Source organism: Rhipicephalus sanguineus, chromosome 1 (genome assembly GCF_013339695.2).
Source record: "Rhipicephalus sanguineus isolate Rsan-2018 chromosome 1, BIME_Rsan_1.4, whole genome shotgun sequence".
NCBI classification, from domain to species: Eukaryota; Metazoa; Arthropoda; class Arachnida; order Ixodida; family Ixodidae; genus Rhipicephalus; species Rhipicephalus sanguineus.
In genome coordinates this window covers 273,672,334-273,692,045 of record NC_051176.1, presented here as the reverse complement: position 1 = coordinate 273,692,045, position 19,712 = coordinate 273,672,334, and the positions used below count along the sequence as shown (strand labels likewise).

Below are 19,712 nucleotides of genomic sequence, written 5' to 3'. Positions count from 1 at the left end.
GAAAATGGAATGAATTATAGCTGTACGCAGTACTAGGGTGGTAGCAAACCTGTTTTTGAATCTTATTACAGTCTTTGTGGGATATATGTCCATGTCCTGAAATATAACTTAGGCTGTGATAGAAACCATGCATGCAATAAGCACCTAATATTGGGCAACATCCATTGACAGTGCTCCTAATTAATGAAGTAAATATAAGAAATGACATCCGGATTTATTCAGCAAACACAAAATCCGATAAAAGCACTAAGTTCACAAAATGAACATGATGGCTAAACACAAACAGTTTCATCAGTACTAAAAACAAAATGCATACAATGTGATACAGAATACTTTGACATAATGCTAAACTAGGAGAATATGAAGGCTATACAAGGAAGCTGCAAATGTAATTATCTACAACTGATGCTCATGAACACATTCATTACCTATTTACAATACCTAAGCGCCACTGTGAGGCATTAAGGTTAAAATACAAATACATGATAAAACACAAAATAATGACATGACAACATTTGCATGTATTTGAAAAACCATAACAAAATGCAAATTGGTGAAACATCAGTGGGAATTATCTACAGAACGCCAACTCTGAAATGTGGTTTGAAAACAAAAGAGCCACCAAAAGTTGGAAAAAGAAAGTGTAACCCTTATGTGCTACAGGCAAAAAAAATATTGTTACAAGTGAATGGGTTTATTTACAGATGAGATCAAATGGCGTGGGGAAAGAGCAGCGTACTTGCGAGGCAGGCTCGCCGGTTCACCCAACCACACAGTCCAAGCGCCGGCTCCACTACTCTTCTTCTTCTGCGTCCCGTACACTCGCGCATCTCCGTTGCATTTTCCCCGGGGGCAGACGAAGCTCGCCGAGCGAGTTAAATATGCCTATGATGGTACTGTTTGAGGCGGGCTACGTGAACAACTTGCGTAACACGCGAACGCCGGATATTGGCTGTCACTCTGGCGACAACGTAATTCACGTCACTGAGACGAGCGACTATCACGAATGGGCCGGAATAGTTTGCTAGAAACTTCCGGTACAATCCTTTTCTACGAACAGGAGTCCACAGCCAAACGTAGTCGCCAGGAGAAAAACCTACGGGGATATGCTTGGCATCGTAGCGACTCTTGCTTGTTCTTGAGAGGACAATGTTCGAAGGCGCGCCAGCTGACGTGCTTCTTCAGCACGACACAACGTCTGCGCGATGGAAAGATTTTCCTGATGTGAGAAAGGTAATAGTGTCCAGAAAACTCCGAGGGTTTCGTGCGTAAAGCAGGAAAAAGGGCGAATGTCCAGTAACTTCGTGCTTGGCGGTGTTATATGCGTAAGTGACAAACGGTAAGACGTCGTCCCAGTTCCTGTGGTCAGCATCAACGTACATCGATAGCATATTCGTAAGAGTGCGATTCGTTCTCTCGGTCAGACCGTTAGTTTGCGGATTGTAAGGGGTGGAGTGGCAATAAGAAGAGCCACAGAGACGCAAAATTTCTTCAACCAAGTCGGCGATAAATTGCCGTCCACGGTCACTGATGACAACCCGTGGAGCACCGTGACGCAGTATGACCCGTTGTAACATAAAAGAGGAAACAGTGGCGGATGTCAGTGCGTCCGTTTCCGTATAATGAGTTAAATAATCCACGCACACTATAACATATCGGTGGCCGGATGGGGTCTTAGGAAGTGGTCCGAGGAAGTCGATGCAGACTTTTTCAAAGGAGATGTCGGTGGTGAAATGGGCTGCAAATAACCTGCCGGGGCAGTCGTGGATTGCTTGTGGCGCTGACATATAGCGCAGCTGGCGACGTACTGTTTCGTGGTCTTCCAGATTTTCGGCCAGTAGAACCTCTCACGTAGTCGGTGTAGCGTACGTGTGAAACCGAGATGACCGGATGTTATGTCATCGTGCATAGAACGAAGGACGACCGGGTGCAAGCTTTCCGGCACCACTAGAAGCAACGGGAGGCCGTCGGCTGAGTAGTTCCTCTTGTACAGCAAGCCATTTGAAATGGTAAAATCCTTGTCAGGGGAGTTATGCGCAGCTTCCAGCAAGGGTTGCAGGGTAGGGTCGCGTTGTTGCTCACGTTTGAAGCTGCTGATATCTGGAAAGTCGGACGAGACAGAAACTAAATAGTCATCAATGTCAGCGTCATCAGCATTGGTGTGTACTGAAGGAAGGCGGGATAAGCAGTCGGCATCCGTGTGACATCGTCCGCTCTTATAGGTCACAGAAAAGCTGTACTCTTGGAGGCGCAACGCCCAACGAGCCAGCCGGCCAGACGAGTCGCGAAGTCCCACAAGCCAGCACAGTGAGTGATGGTCGGTCACTATTGTGAACTCGTGGCCGTGTAGATACGGTCGGAACTTCTGAATGGCGAAGACGACTGCTAAGCACTCGAGCTCGGTGACGGTGTAGTTCTCTGCCCTGGTCAGTGTCCGACTGGCGTATGCTACGACGTGCTGGCGGCCGTTGCAGATTTGGACCAGGACAGCACCAACACCTAGTCCACTAGCATCAGTATGCAGTTCAGTGAAAGCGTCAGGATCAAAATGCCTCAGGATGGGTCCTGAAGTCAGCAAAAATTTCAGCTGTTGAAATGCCGCCTCACATTTATCATCCCACAAGTACGGTGTGTCTTTATGGAGAAGGGACGTCAGTGGGGAGGCAAGTTGCGCAAAGTTCTTAATAAATCGGCGAAAATATGAGCACAGACCCAGAAAACTTCGCAGGTCCTTCACTGTTCGTGGTTGCTCAAAGTTACGAACCACTGCGGTTTTCTGTGGTCTGGTCGTACGCCTTCTCTGTCCACGAGAAGCCTAATACGAGGGCTTGACGTTCTCCAAAATGACACTTCTTAGAGTTTAAAACAAGGCCAGCTTCGCGTAAGCATTCAAGCACAAGTGACAAGCGGTGGTTGTGCTCTTGAAAAGTCTTTCCGTAGATAATCACGTCATCTAAATAGCACATGCAAATTTCCCATTTTAGTCCACGGAGTACTGTATCCATAAATCTCTCGAATGTCGCTGGAGCATTGCACAAACCGAAGGGCATAACGTTAAACTCAAAAAGACCGTCAGGTGTTACGAAGGCCGTCTTCTCTTTATGTGAGGGATGCATAGGAATTTGCCAATACCCAGAACGAAAGTCAACAGAAGAAAAATAGGAGGCAGAATGCAGACAGTCCACGGCGTCATCTATACGTGGCAAAGGGTAGACGTCTTTTTTTGTAATGGCGTTTAGGCGGCGATAGTCTACGCAGAATCTCCATGAATTGTCCTTCTTCCTGACAAGAATGACAGGAGCCGCCCACGGACTACACGATTCTTGTATGACGCCCTTCTTTAGCATGTCTTCAACTTGCTCGGCGATGACTTTCCTCTCGGAAGGCGATACACGATAGGGCTTCTGGCGTATTGGTGGTGCTTGGCCCGTATAGATGTGGTGTTGCGTACGTGAAGGTGGTGGCGTAGCGGTAGACGTCTCGTCGTGGGCAAAGTCAAAGACTGAAGCGTAGCGTGCGAGCACCTCCTGCAGCAAAGACCGTTCAGTTGAAGGAAGGGACTTGTTGATCATGCGTTCAATGTTGGCAGAGTAGTCCGGGTAAGAGTTGGCGTGGGGTTTCTTTACGGCCGCCGACAGTTCAAGTGACCGGATGGTAAGAGTAGTTTGCTTGTGAAAGCTTGCCAATCTAAGTCCTGCAGGCAGAGATATGGGCTGCGCAGAAACGTTCACAGTCCACAAATCGGCACAACCGTCAACGGCGAGCACGAGGCAACGAGGCACAATAACGTTTTTCTTAAGTGCATTACAAAAATTTGGCTCGGCTAAACCGTAGCAAGAACCCGCACGAGAACGTGAAGAGTTTACGCGCACAAACATTGCGGTATGCGGCGCGGTGCTCCAATATTGCCCTCTGAACTGATTACATTCTCCATAAGGTGCACAACTTTTACACGGTTACGGGAACCTCAGTGCAACCTGAAGCATGGAAAAAAAGCAGCTGAAACTGGACTGAAAACTAACATGGATAATAAGTGACATAGCGAGGCATGTTATCACCTGGTTGTGTCAGTGAAGAATGCGGCAGTCAGACTAACAGAGACAAAACTCTTTGGCATACTTGTATCCAGAAAATCAAGTAAAACGCACTGTACAGCGACAAACCGCGAGCACAGCTAGTCATCGTATATGATAGTGAAAAGCATCAGGTTTTTCGTACATGCAAAATAGAAGATTCCAGCATTACCATTGGTGCCTGCGCTAGTCATACAATAAGCTCAAGTACAGTAGACTCACATTAAATAGAACCTGGAAGGACCAGGAACATATGTTCCATGAATCCATTTAACAGGAGTTCCGCTTACTGAGAGACGAATTGGGTTGAAACATTCAGGTACAAAACCAATCATACTAAAGGAAGTTGTTCCATTAAGCAGCAGTTCCATTTAAGAGATTTCCTTTACTGCGAGTCCACCTTACTCAAAATGCACGCACAACCTTACCAGAAAAGAAGTCTCACATTTAGGCACAGTTTGTGCCGAGCGGTAGTTACATGTGTAATAGACCAATCAAATGAAAGAAAATAAAGCATGTGTGGCAATATATATGCTACTCTTAATCACATTAGCTACAATGTGAATGAACTTGGCACAGGCGATATGTAGATATTTCCTTGAGTCCTTAATAGCACGCAAGCAGTCATGATATTTGCAGCTGGAATTACTATTTTCCCTGAAGGTTCTTCAACAGCTTTAAACATGTGCTGCATTGTTACAAGGCTGTACTTCAAGGGCCTGCACTTCAAAGGCTTAACAACAACAAAAACTTCCGACTGGTTTCTGCAAATTATATTTTCTATAACTGCACACGTGTTGTCCACCAGTTGCACTGCAGAATTATTTGTTCTCTTTCTCAAGGCATAGTCCCTATCAGTGAAAATAACACCTCCCTTAACCATTCGGGCATACTGCACACTTGTGTCGTCAGGCCACCCTGGTACAGAGATGGGGAACACCTCTTCCAAACAAACGAACATCTCCATTCACTTTAAGAGTTTTCTGCGTTTCCTTGGAGTTCAGCGAGTTGCAGTAGTCAAGAACTGTTGGCTCAGCAGCTGTAGCCAAGAGAACGTCAACTGTTTGTTCGATTTGCATCATGCGGCAGATTTGGTGCGGGATTCCATTTGCAGCTTTTACTGCCTTTTTGAGGCAACCATTACCTGCCTCGAACGGAAATGCTGAGTGTGCCCACAGAGGGCCCCACTGGCGCACACTCTTTGCTATATGAGTCAGTTGGTGCATGTTTAAAGCTCATGCAACTCTTTCCATAGAGCAGCTCAGCTCGAACATGAAATTCTAATAGAAGGTCTTCACATACAGCAAGCTGTGCTGATGAAATTTCTTTTTGCAGCATTATGTGCAGTGCCTCCACCAAACATGCCCAATGCTGCACACATGAGCTGTGAGCTATTCCCTCCAAAAACTGGCAAACTGTAATATAGGAGCCAATTCTCCCATTCCTTGGCCTTCCAGAACTTCCGCTCCCTTGTTGGCCTTGGCATCCTTTTCACGGCTGCAGGAGGAGTGATCTCCATTACTCTTGCATCAATGACACGTTGCTGCACTCCCATATAAAACTTGCAGTTCGTGTCATCCAACCACAGTTCCATGAACTGTCTTGCAACTCCAAGTAATATGCAATGCATATAGTCGGGACAAACCCCCACACTATATTAAAATTCTCTAACTTTATCAATGACGAAACTGTTCTCACGCCATTTACAGGCCTACCACTAGCAACAGCTTCTTGCATATCCTGTATCATTTGAAGCTCTGTTCGTTCTTGTACTGTTTGTTGTACAGGATACTTAGTGGCATTTAAAACTCTTTCACCCTTTTGAAGGCACCAATTGCATCCATGATACGCATTAAACTGCATTACACCCTGCATAGGTGCCCTTGCAACTGAATCTACAGCGCAACAAATGCAGAAGGCCTTGAAAGTTGTTGTACGGCCACGGTGCTCGAGATCGAATCCTTTTTCAGAAAGGTCGTTTACAGCTCCAACGAATGCATCCTGAAAAGGCACCATGTCAGGCTTTTTCTTGCCAAACCACAAAGCAGCTAAATCACTTTTTGCATTCCTGTGTGGCAGGCAGTTCATTGACAAGCAACTGAATTGGCCAGATTGCAGTACCACTCGATTTAAAAATGGGAGTGCCATCTGCATTTAGCACAAAACTAATTCTATGCCCAGCATTTGCTGTTGAGGATACAAAGGCACGGTAAAGCTCTCCATCACAAATATCTGAAAAGCTGTCTTTTGGTTCAAGTGGCTCTGTCAGGTCTAAAATGTCACATCCCTTGAGTACTTTTTTGGAGTTGTGAAGGTATGTCAAAAGCACAAAAAATGATGCATTATTGACCGTTGAAAAACATGTGCTATGGTTGCATTTCAAGCACTGAAAGGGTGAACTTGGATCAATGTCACCTATGTACGAGGAACATTCTGGACAAAAGAAGTGGAAATTCATTGTTGTGCCAGCTTTTTTCAATTACTTTCTTAAGCATGTGCTTAGAATGGGGAAGAACTGGTCTTTCAAAAAACAAGTTAATCATTTGAACCAAATCTGTCAGTGCCGAAATGTCAAGCTGGTTGGACTGCATATTTTAACACATGAGCAGAATGTCACCTTTTGAAACTGCAACTTTTCTTTAACAATTTCACCAAATAGTTCACTTAGTAGTGGTGGCTCAATGCAGGCAGAATCTGAAAAACAAGAAGCTCTAGCTCAGAGACTTCCTCTAGTGCACATGGCTGGCTCAAGTCCTCCTCTTGTTCGGATTCTGTTGTCTTGAGCGTCTAGTTGGCTGAAGTCCTCTCCTTGTCCAGAATATCTATGTTGTGCTTCTGGCTCACTCGAGCCCTCTTCTTGCTCTTGTGCATCCTGGTTATGACCTTCCTGCAAGTATATTATTGTTTGTGAACATGCGCAAATATCAAATTATTCTTGAGCCTATTTGAGAGGTATTAGAATTTAATTTTGTCAGTGCCCTAGAGAAAATGTCAAATGCAGAACTGGTAGTCCATTCACTTAACGGCAAGCAATACAGTCAAATTAGTAACAAATGCATGAAATGGAAAAAAGTCACAGTTTCATTACATGGGCGAAGCAACGAATGCACGCAGCGGGCCACTCAAGCGCAAAGTGCACACGAAAAGAGCACACACAGGAAGAGTGCAAATTAAAACTGTCACAGTTGTTACTTCGCATTTTCACCAGCGCACTGCAAGCGTCAAACTATGCAAAACAGCGCTCCAGATACTTTTTCCCTCTAGAAAACTGCGGCGCCTTGAGCGACTCCTCCGCGTCTACTGCTGAGCGGTGGCATTCGACGCATTGTTTACCTAAAGTAGAGGAGCTTCGTGTGTAAGGGTAGAGGAGCTCCATGTTAACCCAGCATGCCACATCGCAAGTGGGTACAGGAGTGGGCCACTCTTTAGTGTGCGTCTCAAGGACAGTTTGAAGGAAAATCTAGGAGCGTGCTTTAAATTGCGCAGTCTTCTAGCAATCTCACAAGTGAGTTGTTTGGCTGTCACAGATTTGAATCCTGGTAGCACGCTTCAGAAACCCTTTCTTTCGATTTATTTATTTCTTTATGGCTTTTATTTATTTGTACATATACATACAGATAGCTTGCACGCGACATCATGGGTGCAGCTTGTGAATGAACTGGTACTCCACGATGGCGACTTTGATGACAAACAAGTTGCGTTAATGTGTACATACGACATGGCAGGACCGTCTCTGTGCGTAAACATTGAAAGAACCTAAGTGATGTTTTGATAACATAATGTGACATCGCGAAAATTGCGTCTCCGCGTGCTGGGTGTTCCAACATGGCAGTTTCAGTAACATCTGGCAAGCCCTCTATACATATTCGGGACATGAAGGCAACGCAAAAATCAGCTGAAAGTGTCCGTGTAATTGCTATCGCAAAAAAAAAAAAAAAAATACCCCTATTTGACCAATTGTAGAAAGAATTGAGTGGGTACATCGCGTATGCTTACCAAGTCAACATTTCGTTAAGGTCACATTCGCGCACATCGGTACTGTTGAATTCATCATCTGTGAGATCCTGCGATTCCATGCCATGTGCCCCGACTGGCGTAGCAGATGCCTCGGCGCTGCATTCTTGGCCCATCGCTACGCTGTCATCCTGGTTAATATCGCAGGAAGCGCTGACCGGCTGGGATGTCTGGAAACAGCGAGCCAATAATTGGTACTTTTCCGCACTTGATTCGCACGACACAGTAGTAACCAGAAAAAAAATTGAATTACCGCTGCTGCAGATGCCGTTCGACGCCGCGCGGATGCATCTGTAGACCTGGGTACGGAAACGTTGCTCCAGGATGTAAGTATTCCTTGTAACGTCCGCGCTTCTTGCGTTTTTTCAGCGGTTCCATGACTGTATGGCAGGTCGTACCACGCTTCTATCACCAGCTGCGTCGTAGGGAGCACCGCACTCCACGAGGCGTAACACGTAACCCTCGGATACCCTCGGCCTCGGCTACGCCGCTATTTTTCCTTCACATTGTGAGCTGACGTCATCAGCTCAAAGCATCTCAAAAACGCAGCGAGCCCAAATATGCTAATAAAACAAAGTAGTAATAAACGCTTTTTATTGTTATTTATTTTTTTAATCGTAGCTGTCGCCTAACGTCGCCTAACTTTTGTTATTGTCAAGCAAAAGCATAAAAAATAATTTTTTTGGCAACCGTGTTTCGCGTTTAGTCGGAGTGAGTGCCGTAGCCAAAGCCGGTTTGTGGCCGAAGTCCACGAGGCTGTCACGCGGTAGTCAGTTGTCACTCACTCTGCTTCGTTTTTTTGTCTTGTGGTACCGCGTGAAGCACATGATGATTACGCATGCTTATGTGCGTTATGAAGATGACAGAAGATGTGCTGTTGTGAACATTGGGGATGTTAAAGGCTTCAAGCCTGACGACGACTTCAAGACAACCTTCTACAGCGTCAAATGGACGGACAAACATGGCGAAGCTCACTTCTATCGCGCCAGGATTCTTCTCGTCGGAAGTAAGCTTGCTTCAAATTAGCCGCAACCTTTTATTTATGTGTGTGTGTTTGTGTGTGTGTACGTTTGTGTGTGCGTGAGTGAGGGATATTATAGAGCACGTGTGCGATAGACTGCACCCCGGCGGTCGTCATGCCTACATGTTCCTTGTTCGGTGATCGGTCGCAGATAGTCAGCGTTTCAAAGAAACTCGAAACGCTGTCTTGCTTAATATTTCGCAATTCTATATCGCACGCTATCAGTGAAAAAAAAAAAACGATGGCGCCTACATAGTCGCCGAGAATAAATAATGGTGCATGTTGGTGCATCCTTGTTTTGTTAACAAAACAAGGATTCCTTTAATTGTTGGGGTATTGCATTTGCATGGCATCTCGTTAGCTGTACTTTGTGCGGTTGAGCTATGGATATCTTTCCCATTACGAAATTTTATTCGGCCGTAATACAATGCTTGTCTAATTTTGTGCTGAAAAGCCAAAAATGGGATTTGAATCTAGAACTCATAGTGAAATAATGCTCCATGTTCTGTGTACCACAGCAGGCTGCTGGCACAGTATCAGCATAACTTTTTTTGTATTTTTCAGAGTCTGAAGATGACCTCGAAATAAAAATGAGGCAAGGGCGAGTGCGAATTCCAAAAATCGTTGACGGAAGCAACAGTGAGGACAGCGACGAAAGCGTTCAGGTAAACATAGTTTTCTTATAGCAGTGATGTCTCTTTTGCACTTCTTAATGGCAAGTGACGTGATATGTATTTGATGACATTTCCTTCTCATACAGACACCAAAAAAAAAGAAAAAGCGGGAAGAGCCCAACAACGCGCTGCTGGACTTACTGGCATCCAAAAAAGGAAGCTCATGCAAAAAGGGCATGAGCAGCAAAATAGCCAACTGACTGCAGCCCAGGAAGAAGTGGCCCGCCTCAGCGCTACAGTGAGGCAGCAGGAAGTGGAGCTGAAAGAGCTGAGAGCTCTCAATAGGGATCTGCAACGAAAGCTTATAGACTCATTGGATTCCAGGCAAGGTAAGCAATCTTTTATGAGCATAAAGAACACAGTAGAAATAGCAGCGATTAGGTTTTTGTTAGAATTATATACAATTAATAAAAGATCACCAGTGTTCTGATGTGTTTTATATTTCTCTTGGGTGCAGCCAATTCATCACAGGCACTGCCACCTGCCTTGCCAGCAGCGTTGTCACCGCCACATATCGCTGAACCATTGCCGCAAAAGCTGGAGGTCCCCGACACAGTATGCAACTTGCGCTGCATGAGTTTCCGTTGAACCCATAAGCTGGCATAAGCATGGTTGGTTGTATTGAAGTTTGTGATTTGCATTCTTTTACAGGCTGACATTGGGAACGGATTGAGGATCACAACATCAGCATGGCAGCGTATTCAAACCAATCCAAAAGACTCTCTATTTGTAAAAGACCTCATGACGGCAGTGTGGAGCCCCACCGAATTACTTGGACGGTCTCTGCAAGGTAACTGCCAGTTAAGAAATCTTTTATGGCTTGTTTTAATCTGGTCTCTAAGCACCTTTGCATTCTTTCTTTATTGTCCGCATTGTAGGGAAGCATTGTCCACGCTTCCCTGACCGTCCAAGGAAGGAACCACTGTCGCCCTGGAAAGTGTCAGCGATACGTGGTGAGTGAAGATTATTCATTATGTCTAATACTTATTTACTGGGTTTTGCCTATGAAACATTAAGTTATCTGCTTATTGTATATTTTTGCTTTTGTTTGACAGAATGCTACAAGCAGCGATTGGAAAAGAAGGGGCTGGTGCCCGAGATGATGCCAGGGGCATTAAAGCAAATGAATAGATTCATGGTGGAAAAGCTGAGCGACATTGAAAGAATGACCAAAAGGTTTGCTAGCTAGCTAATTGCATTCTAACATTTCAGGCTGGAGAGATAAATTTGCAGAGAAATTCTAATCATTTTGCCTGTGCGTGCAGTTTCCAGTGCATGCCCTACATTACTCATGTGCAACAGCCCACAGAAATTGTCTGCAATTACCTTTCCAGTATTTTATAGACCAGCTGTTATGAAATTGTCTGCACTTTTGTCATTTTAGAGCTTTTGCTATGTTCTACAAATTACTGTGCATGCACTCATTTTGCCTTTTATCCCTTCACTCTTCTATCAGAGCAACCAAGGAGCTGCCGTGATGTTTGCAGAACTTCCCGGAGAACTTACAGCATTAATCAGTCTTAATAAAGTCCTTTTTGTGTATCTTAAATTTTGTGTTTTGTTGCCAATTACTTTTGCCAATTGGTGCAATTGGTCACTCCAACCAATTCACACCTATTGGTGCAATAGGTCACTCCAGCCAATTGGTACCCATTGGGTACCCAATTGGCCAGTCCTACAAAAACCAATTGGTCGCGTTCCAATAGGTCCAATTGGTCCAACTGTGTACTAATTTACGATTGGAAATTTTCCAATTGGTTCCAATTGGAAATATTCCAATTGGAGTCAATGGTTTTTTTTGACTGGGATGATACTTGAACGTTAAGTCACCTCTGAGCAATGCTCAGCAAATTAATTGGTATCCCATAACTTTAGGACACAATGTGGCAGACAATTAGGCATAGACTGAAAACATATGTTTGTCCAGTGCAGCGGTTGAGCCCATTTGTCTGCTGCACTTTCAAGCATGAAATCATCACTTTTTGTAGTGTTATTTCCGAAACTAAAATTTACAGCAAAGCACAAATTGATGAATAGTTATCTATTTATTTATGACTCTCAAGGCCCAAGGGCATGACAGAGCAAATTACTAATAGTACGAGTAAAATTCTTATGACCCCTGGCTAAATGTTTCTTTGCTTACTCAGTATGCCGAAACATTATAAATGCATTTTCTTCTTTTAGACATGCGAATAAACATTCCTGCTTTATATTTGATCTGATTCGCTTTCCACAGTGCTTTTTAGCTTGTGGGAATAGTCATAATTAGGTATGCTGAAATTAGTAACTTTGTTATTGCTCAAGCATGCATTAGTCATCTGCATTTGCTGTGTTTCTGAAGTATGCATCATCATCTTTCTCGATTTCTTCTTCTATGTTGAGGAGTGGAGTATTATAACCCAAGCTAAGCATTTTTTTTCGCATAGTAAATAGTACATTCATAATCGGGTAGTCTTACTAGCGTTTCTTTTGGCTGTTTCTGTATAGCTTTACTGACACCCTTGTTTTTGTTGTAGTATTCTAAGGGGCAAGTGGCCGTGTAGCCATACTGCAGGTTGAAGCCTTCAAGCTTAGCTGGCAACTTCATTGAAGACTTCTGTTCAGTAATTTCCATTCAGTTACGTTACCCTAACATTCAAAGACTGATGAATTTTATGTCAATAAATGTGTTTGAAATGAATGTGCTATCTTCTACAATCAATCTTGCAGGTCTTAAGAACTCTGCATAAGCATACAGGTTGGATGGCAGCTTGTGCTTGATGGTAATGCCAGGCTGTTTAGGGCTCCATTCCAAACATTGCTAAAATTTTGTGAATTACAACTTTTTCCCATGCATTTTTTCAGACTAGCTGCATGTAGTTAGTGCGTTAGATACAGACCTGCGGTCCCGCTGCAGTCTTGCTCATTGCCACTGTGCTATACTTATAGAAAGCATCAAAGGTGGGGCTGGCCTGATTGCTGTAGTCATAACAGAGTGATGACAGCAATCAGGCCAGTCTCACACCTTTGATGCTTTCTATAAAGTATGCACAGCGGAAATGAGCAAGAGTGCAGTGGGACCGTAGGTCTAACATAGCAACTAAATGCAGCAAGTCTGTAAAGTGCACGGAAAAAAGTTTCATTACTAAATGACAATGCCTATGACGACTATATATGTCCACACGATGTCCATGTGCAACGTACCTGCAACCTAACACGGCGGAGCTTTTTATACTTCCGGGTACATCAGGTATTCGTAATTTGGATTTCTATGGATATCTAAGATAAGTTCACAGTGTCCATGAGAAAACGTACCATAGATGTCTATGCAATATTTGTGGTTCACTGGGATGTTGAATTGGTCTCCTGGCCCAGTGTGCATTCAAGTCCTTGTGTTTCCAAGAAGGAAATAAAACATTAGATATCGACATATATTCGTAATAATGGCTTGCCTGCAACCAAGAGTGAATGCTACAGTGGCAATATACTTGCAGCGCAATTAGCCATGACTGGAAGTCTCCATACGTGCACCAAAATTGTTGGTGATTGTACTATCGGCCTTTCCTTTCTGCCAGGGGCCCCTCTTCAGGGAGGGGCAAAGGGAGACAGCCACACCTTCAGATTTGCATCTACCTCCTCCCCCACCCTCTTTACTCCATTAAGTTCATTAAGAATCAACAGAAAAATCCTGGTGCAAAACTCTATTCATCATGAGAGGCAGAGCGTCAAACTGAAAATAAATGTGCGTTTGGCTCAGGTTCAATGCGCTTCATATTTCTCAGGTTCATTTCTAGTTACGAAATGAACCAGCAGGATATCAAAATATATAATTGTTTGCAAACCAGTATGCAACAATAAACCGTTTCACAAACTGCTTCAGCACAGTAAACTGATTTTTGGCAGAATCAGTGCTGTTGACATGAATGTGCTAAGCTTAAAGGACCCCTGACACCAAAACCGAAACCTCAAGATGCTTGTGTTGTTGATTGCTGTATATGTGGGTACCTCTGGCCGATTATTAGTGGCAAATGTTGCCTCTTAGACATTTTAATTTGGTTTTAAAGAAAGCGTGAGTGCTCATCTGAGTTGGCAGCACCTCGCGACATCGCCACTTATGTGATGTAGGTGAAGGCCCCTTGTGACATTCCACAATAAAAGCAAGTATTGTAGACGTCACAGAAGATTCGCGGGGCGCACACAAAACCACGACTGGCACCAGATGAGGGCTATTCTTCCTCGCACCTCTCGCTCTCTTCTCTTGTTAGACTGCTCTCAAGGTAGTTCTGGCTGCTTACACCAAGAATGCTCTTTTTCCTGAGGGGACAAGCTCTTAACAGGCTTAAATCATACCGAAGCATCCACATAGTTTCATTCTTTACCGCGTGCGGGGCCCCCGATTTGAAAACTGCGCTGTCAGTGTCACCAAAAATTGAGTGCACGTTGTTCCCCCGCCGTGGGACGCTCGTTTCTTACGATTTAGGCAGGTTTTTCGAAGAAGTAACAATAAAATTGGTCGCAATTAACATTGCTAGCATCATTATACAATACGTGAGAGCATTTTTCATCCAATTTCGGCATTACGAGACACAAGGCTACAAATTTCAGTAAAAAATGTCACAAACAAAAAAATCGCTGTCAGGGGTTCTTTAAACACTTTAGGCGAAACTGATCAAGTGACTGCATTATGTAAGTTCATAAGGACTTGTATATTGTTGAGCACACTTGTGATCCTTTCAAATGTCCCAATTTTAAAATGTAACCTCGCCCTTTAGAGAGTCTCCATATGAGAAACTATCGTCTTTTTGTTCACAAAATATCTATCAATTTTGGATGTTTGGAAGGCTCTGAACTCTGTCAGAAGTCCTTTTGACTTTGTTGTCTGGTTTATATGTTTCAGTTGTGAATTGTACCCCCGTTGCTGCCTCACAGGAACGTACAGGTCATTTTCACTGCCGAAGCATCATCAAGCATGGCACTCTCAACTCTGAATTCTCAAAATGTGGAATTTCATTTGCAATGTTCTCCTCACAATGTGTCATATAAGAAGGCACATTAGCTATGGTGCCAGATAAGCTTTGTCAAGGCAGTTATGACTACAGCGAAGCACATTTTTGTTGTCACTTTCAATCTGACAAAACGGCATGGCACAAAAGCACCTAGCCAACAAAAAGCACACAAAACACTGGCAGGACATTCCTCCAGAAGGGTGCGTGTACATTGCATGAGGATCAAGATCATTTCTGCTAACTGTACGTAACTAAAGACCTGTATCTTGTAGTGCAAAAATGATTAACCTCTATTAAGAGACTAGCAGCACAGAAGCATACGACGCAATTCTCCTGACTTGGCAGCAGATTTCACAGAAATGCATGTCGGATAATCAGTGGTGGAACAGGGTATATGCGTTTGGGAGCAGTCTTAGGAGCATGCAAAACTGCCTTTTGTAGCAGGCTTGGAGCATCCAGAAAGACGTTTTGGAGCAGGCCTGGAGCAGCCAAAAAGACCTTTTCGAGCAAGTTTGGAGCAGTCAGGAAGACCGTTGAGAGCAAATGTAGCCCCGTTTCACAGCAATTGTGAAGCGGCATTGTCCAATATGCTACATTTGGCAAACATTAAGCTAAATTGTGCAATAGCCTTATTTAGCTATGTACACACGTTCGTGTTGTCCTTTCATTCTGTTTATATAGGTCGCCTCCCAATGGCCACAGTCATGCTAGGTACTAGTACAATGTCTGGGGGAATATGCTTGTATCCTGGAAATTTTCTTGTAGGTTAAACTTCTCAGAACAGCAAAATAATTTTGGCGTTTTGTTATTTTGGTGCTATGCAATATTGGACACAAAAGACCATTCCTCACAATTGAAGTTTAGTTTTTCATGCAAGACACTTTGGTGTAATGAGCTTAAAAACACACCCCAAAAAAAAAGACAGAGCTTGGTCTCAACACCTGTGAAACCTCCATCCTTTTCTTCTTTCTTTTTCTTTCGTGGTACGTAGCGCCTGTTGAGCCAACCTCCATAGCCAATCACAGCCTTGATGAAACCGAAACCGAAAACGCGATGTTTCAGTCACGTTTTCGGGCACGGGGCTTGATGGCTGTCGCACCTCGCAGCTAAATTCGGGTGCTGCGGCACACTACGGCGCTGATAAATGAGTTTGGTGCAACAGGGGTAGTTCGGCACAGGATGGCGCAGGGAAACGTGTTTGGTGCACAATGGCGCAATGGTGCAGCTGTTCCACCCCTGGATAATCTACAAACAGCTCAACCATAAGGGAGGACCGATGTGGTCATCATGTGATTAGTTGGATATTGGCCCGGGTCTTGTATGCACACCCAATAAAAAAAGTATGACCACAGCCATCATCATCAAATCATCGCATTCAGTGAGCAAACGTGTGTTACTGGAGACTTGGCGATGGTGTTGTGATAATCATCTGTTCCTCTGTAAACCTCAGCAATGTGTGCTTGTTTCTACTTTGTGTTCAAGAACGATGGTATGTGTGCAACTTAACTGTGATCACTATGAAAGTATAGTCAATGGCAACACCTGAGCCACCAACTGGAAGCACCAGACATCATAGGTTTCTCTGGTGCATGGATCTTGTGTCTTATGAGTGAGCATCTGATAACCTTGAAGATCTCTGCTTTTAAAAGCAGAGATTTTTAAAATCGTGTGTCTTGTTTGATCATGCTCATGTAAAGATGTAAGTAAACTATATATATATACTGTGCCCGAATGCAGCCTCCTGACCTCTTCTGAGCAAAGCATCATTGGACGACAGCATGAGCATGCTTGCAGGAGAGTTCTCATAGAAAACTTTTGGCTTGTTTTGATAGGGGTGTTTGACAACACGGTTAGTCTAGAAATTGAGCTCTGGAGCCTCATTTCTCCAAGAGTGCCGAAAATGTTAGCTTCTTTTACCTGGCCATTTCCACATGAATGCCATCACACCACTGTTTTCTACCTGAAAAAGAGCACGTCAAAAATTAATGTGGCACCCTTGTGGCGCCAGATATACTGATAGCCGAAGGTGTAGCCAGGAGTTCATTTAGAGAGGGGGCCATTAACCCTACCTCCGTACTGGCCAGCCAGTGTTACAGATGCACGGTCATATGCCCATGGCAAGTTATGCTAGTTCCACTCACAGGCATGCGATGTACAATCACCTCTGTTTTTGGCGACATGGCAAGTTCTTTTTTCATGTCAAAGCCATGCGAGTTTTGGCCAGGTAATTCAAAAAGGTGCTGTAATAAAATATTTCTGCCATTTTCAAGAAATTGAGGCCTACTTCGATCGCACCATAATATTGAAATCAACAAGTGCATAATAATAATATCTGGCGTTTAACGTCCCAAAACCACGATATGATTATGATAGACGCCGTAGTGGAGGGCTCCAGAAATTTCGACCACCTGGAGTTCTTTAACGTGCACCCAAATCTAAGTACACGGGCCTCAAACATTTTCGTCTCCATCGAAAATGCAGCTGCCGCGGCCGGGATTCGATCCCGCGACCTTCGGGTCAGCAGTCGAGCGCCATAACCACTAGACCACCGTGGCGGGGCAATCAACAAGTGCAAGCATGGCATGTAGATCAGAATGTGTTGATTGTGTTTATAAACTGTGCAGGCATACCTTTTTCATGTTCATAGCAAGCTTGCGTAATCATTCTATTCATTTAATTCTTATCAAATACTGCAGACACAAAACCTGTCACAAGCAGGAATGTGCTCATGCGAGGGACATAAATGTGTTGTGTTTAAAAAGGGGGTGCGAATTCATAGCATGAATGTAACGCAGTGCCTCAGCTTTAGTATAGGAGAACCCAGGAAATAACGTAATATTTATTCCACACCCTTTCGCTCCAATACGTTCAGGCTTGCTGAAGCCACTTCAGGGCTTGTATGTCAGACAGGTGAAGATGTGCGTGGTACAGAAATACATAAAAGCAGTAAAATAAACTAGGCTGTAAATTATAGCCATTCAAATAGCACAATCCACTTGCAGGCTTTAGCTGAGCCAAAGAGAGTGTCTCTGAAGTTCTACTAGAAAAACCAATGCTCTGTAACTGCTGCTAACTTCTTTACTAACGCACATCTGCCATCTGGACAACATGCGCCTGTACCCTTGACTAGCCATGGCTATTAGAACAATTCAGTTTTCACTGAATTCTTCTTGATATGATAATTGTACTGATTTCATTAATACTTTCAGTGAAATGCTCCCTGGATTTTGGCTCACCAGTTGACAAAGCTGTTAATATGTATGTACGCCTTTACAGAAACACATCTTCAACACTTGGAGCAGCTGCCTCTTATTGACATGTATACAAGTAACAGTTAATAATGGTATGTAATAATAGTAATAATATAAGTATACTGAAAGCTCGATATATGCATGGATGAAACAAGTGCTCGCGGAATGAAGCGCGCCAATTTAGAGCTAAGTAATGCAATGCACACACTTCTGAATGAACTGCTTTCAGTTCATACCACTGGCAGTCGTAAAACTACGTCAGAGCCAACATCACCCTTAATAGCCGGATTCGTAGCAACATGACTCGGTTATCTCGAGCAATAGCGCCTACCAGTTGTCATAGTTGAACTTTTGATTTGCATTTCAGTCGGTGTGCAGTGTTGATAATGAAATAGATCGTCTAGTGTCAGCAATAACACAAGCTTATTGAACAGTGTTAGCATCAAAAGTAAGAATAAGAAACGCACAATAATGGTGTTCAAAATTTGCATAGCACCATGTGCTGAGCAATAAATGCAATATATAAACCATAACAAAAAACAACTTGCTGTTACATGAAGCAATGAAGTAGATTTGAATGGAAAAAATGTCTCAATAGTGTAAGATCAGTGATCCATGGCAGATTTATAGTAATGTACAAGATAGCACAATCACTTACAGGCTCTAGTTGCCAAAGAGTTTCTCTGAGACTTAACTAGAAAAAAGATTGGGCAGCTATGCACTAGTGATGCATAGACTGAGGAAGCAGCGGGGTTGATCGTGTCACCTTCCTCCCTTCCCTCCTTACCCTCACTTCCCTTTCCCATCCCTTGCTATACAGGCTATGCTTGCTTTCTCTTTTTTCTATCTCTTTTTTTTTTTGTGTGCCTTTTTTCGGTCTTCATCTCTCTATTTCTTTTTCTCTCTTCCTTCCCTTTTTTTTTCTTTCTCTCTCTCTCTCTGTACTCGTTCTCTCGCCCACCAGAGTTATTGCATCGCACGCCAGACAAATCAGCACATGTGTTCTGGAATGAAGCAGAAGATGAGGACGAAGAGAACGCGTGCCAGTTCATGATGATGATAGTTTTCCACTGTCGTCACACGGCATAACGAAAGGCTTAACAGCTCCGCTGTAAAACCAATGCTCTGCAACTGCTGCTAACTTCCTTTGGTCATTCCATGCCAACTGTCCCAATCAGGGCGCTCGACAAAAATCAATTTCTCTAAAAAAATCTGAGAAAATTACACACATATAGACATTATTCTACAGTATTTTCCCAAAATAATTTGAGCGGCAAAAATTTTTTGGGCACGTGAGCACCATTTCAACATCACAAAATGTTGGAAAAGCATGTACGAAAATAAAATTCGCTATAAATCGACCATTCCAGGCATTCTTTCAACACTTGCTTTTTTGCGTTTTTTCGAGCATCATGATTTCATTATAGGACGTACAGTTCCTTGTAGTAGATATATTTTTTACCCTTTAGCACATAGGTAAAGTTGAGTAAATTGTCGTGTTTTCAGGAATTCTTTTACAAAAGACAATTATGGATCAAATGCAGAAATTATTTTTATGAAACTCTCCATGAAAGTCACTATCACCTAAAATTTTGTTTTGCCTGTGTACGGCACATAGGCTCTAAAAAAAATCCTAAATTTGGCAAAAACGCTACACTGGCCTATGTTGAGACGTCTGTAGCACCCTAAAATGA

General features: G+C 43.5%; 1 protein-coding gene and 1 long non-coding RNA gene across 2 annotated transcripts; one reads left to right on the top strand and one right to left on the bottom strand.

The window, feature by feature from the left end:
* Positions 1-6,847: 6,847 nt before the first annotated feature.
* Positions 6,848-8,416, bottom strand: LOC119378995 (uncharacterized). Its single transcript, XR_005181097.2, has 3 exons — positions 8,341-8,416; positions 8,070-8,257; positions 6,848-6,960 (listed from the first exon to the last, which is right to left on the bottom strand). It is a non-coding gene; the product is annotated as an uncharacterized LOC119378995 (long non-coding RNA).
* A 446-nt stretch (positions 8,417-8,862) lies between these two features.
* On the top strand, positions 8,863-11,323 carry LOC119378993 (BEN domain-containing protein 5). The gene is made up of 8 exons (XM_037648120.2): positions 8,863-9,093; positions 9,673-9,773; positions 9,869-10,111; positions 10,240-10,337; positions 10,434-10,572; positions 10,661-10,735; positions 10,838-10,958; positions 11,239-11,323. Exons 3-8 carry the CDS (start codon positions 9,946-9,948, stop codon positions 11,258-11,260), a joined length of 621 nt encoding a protein of 206 aa, XP_037504048.1. The 5' UTR covers positions 8,863-9,093; positions 9,673-9,773; positions 9,869-9,945; the 3' UTR covers positions 11,261-11,323.
* The last annotated feature ends 8,389 nt before the right edge of the window (positions 11,324-19,712 follow it).

Bases quoted from the DNA above. Each gene is read 5' to 3' on its own strand.
- LOC119378993 (XM_037648120.2), top strand. From the start codon at position 9,946: ATGCAAAAAGGGCATGAGCAGCAAAATAGCCAACTGACTGCAGCCCAG. The intron at 10,573-10,660 runs GTAACTGCCAGT...TCCGCATTGTAG, and splicing joins ACTTGGACGGTCTCTGCAAG to GGAAGCATTGTCCACGCTTC. The intron at 10,959-11,238 runs GTTTGCTAGCTA...CTCTTCTATCAG, and splicing joins ATTGAAAGAATGACCAAAAG to AGCAACCAAGGAGCTGCCGT.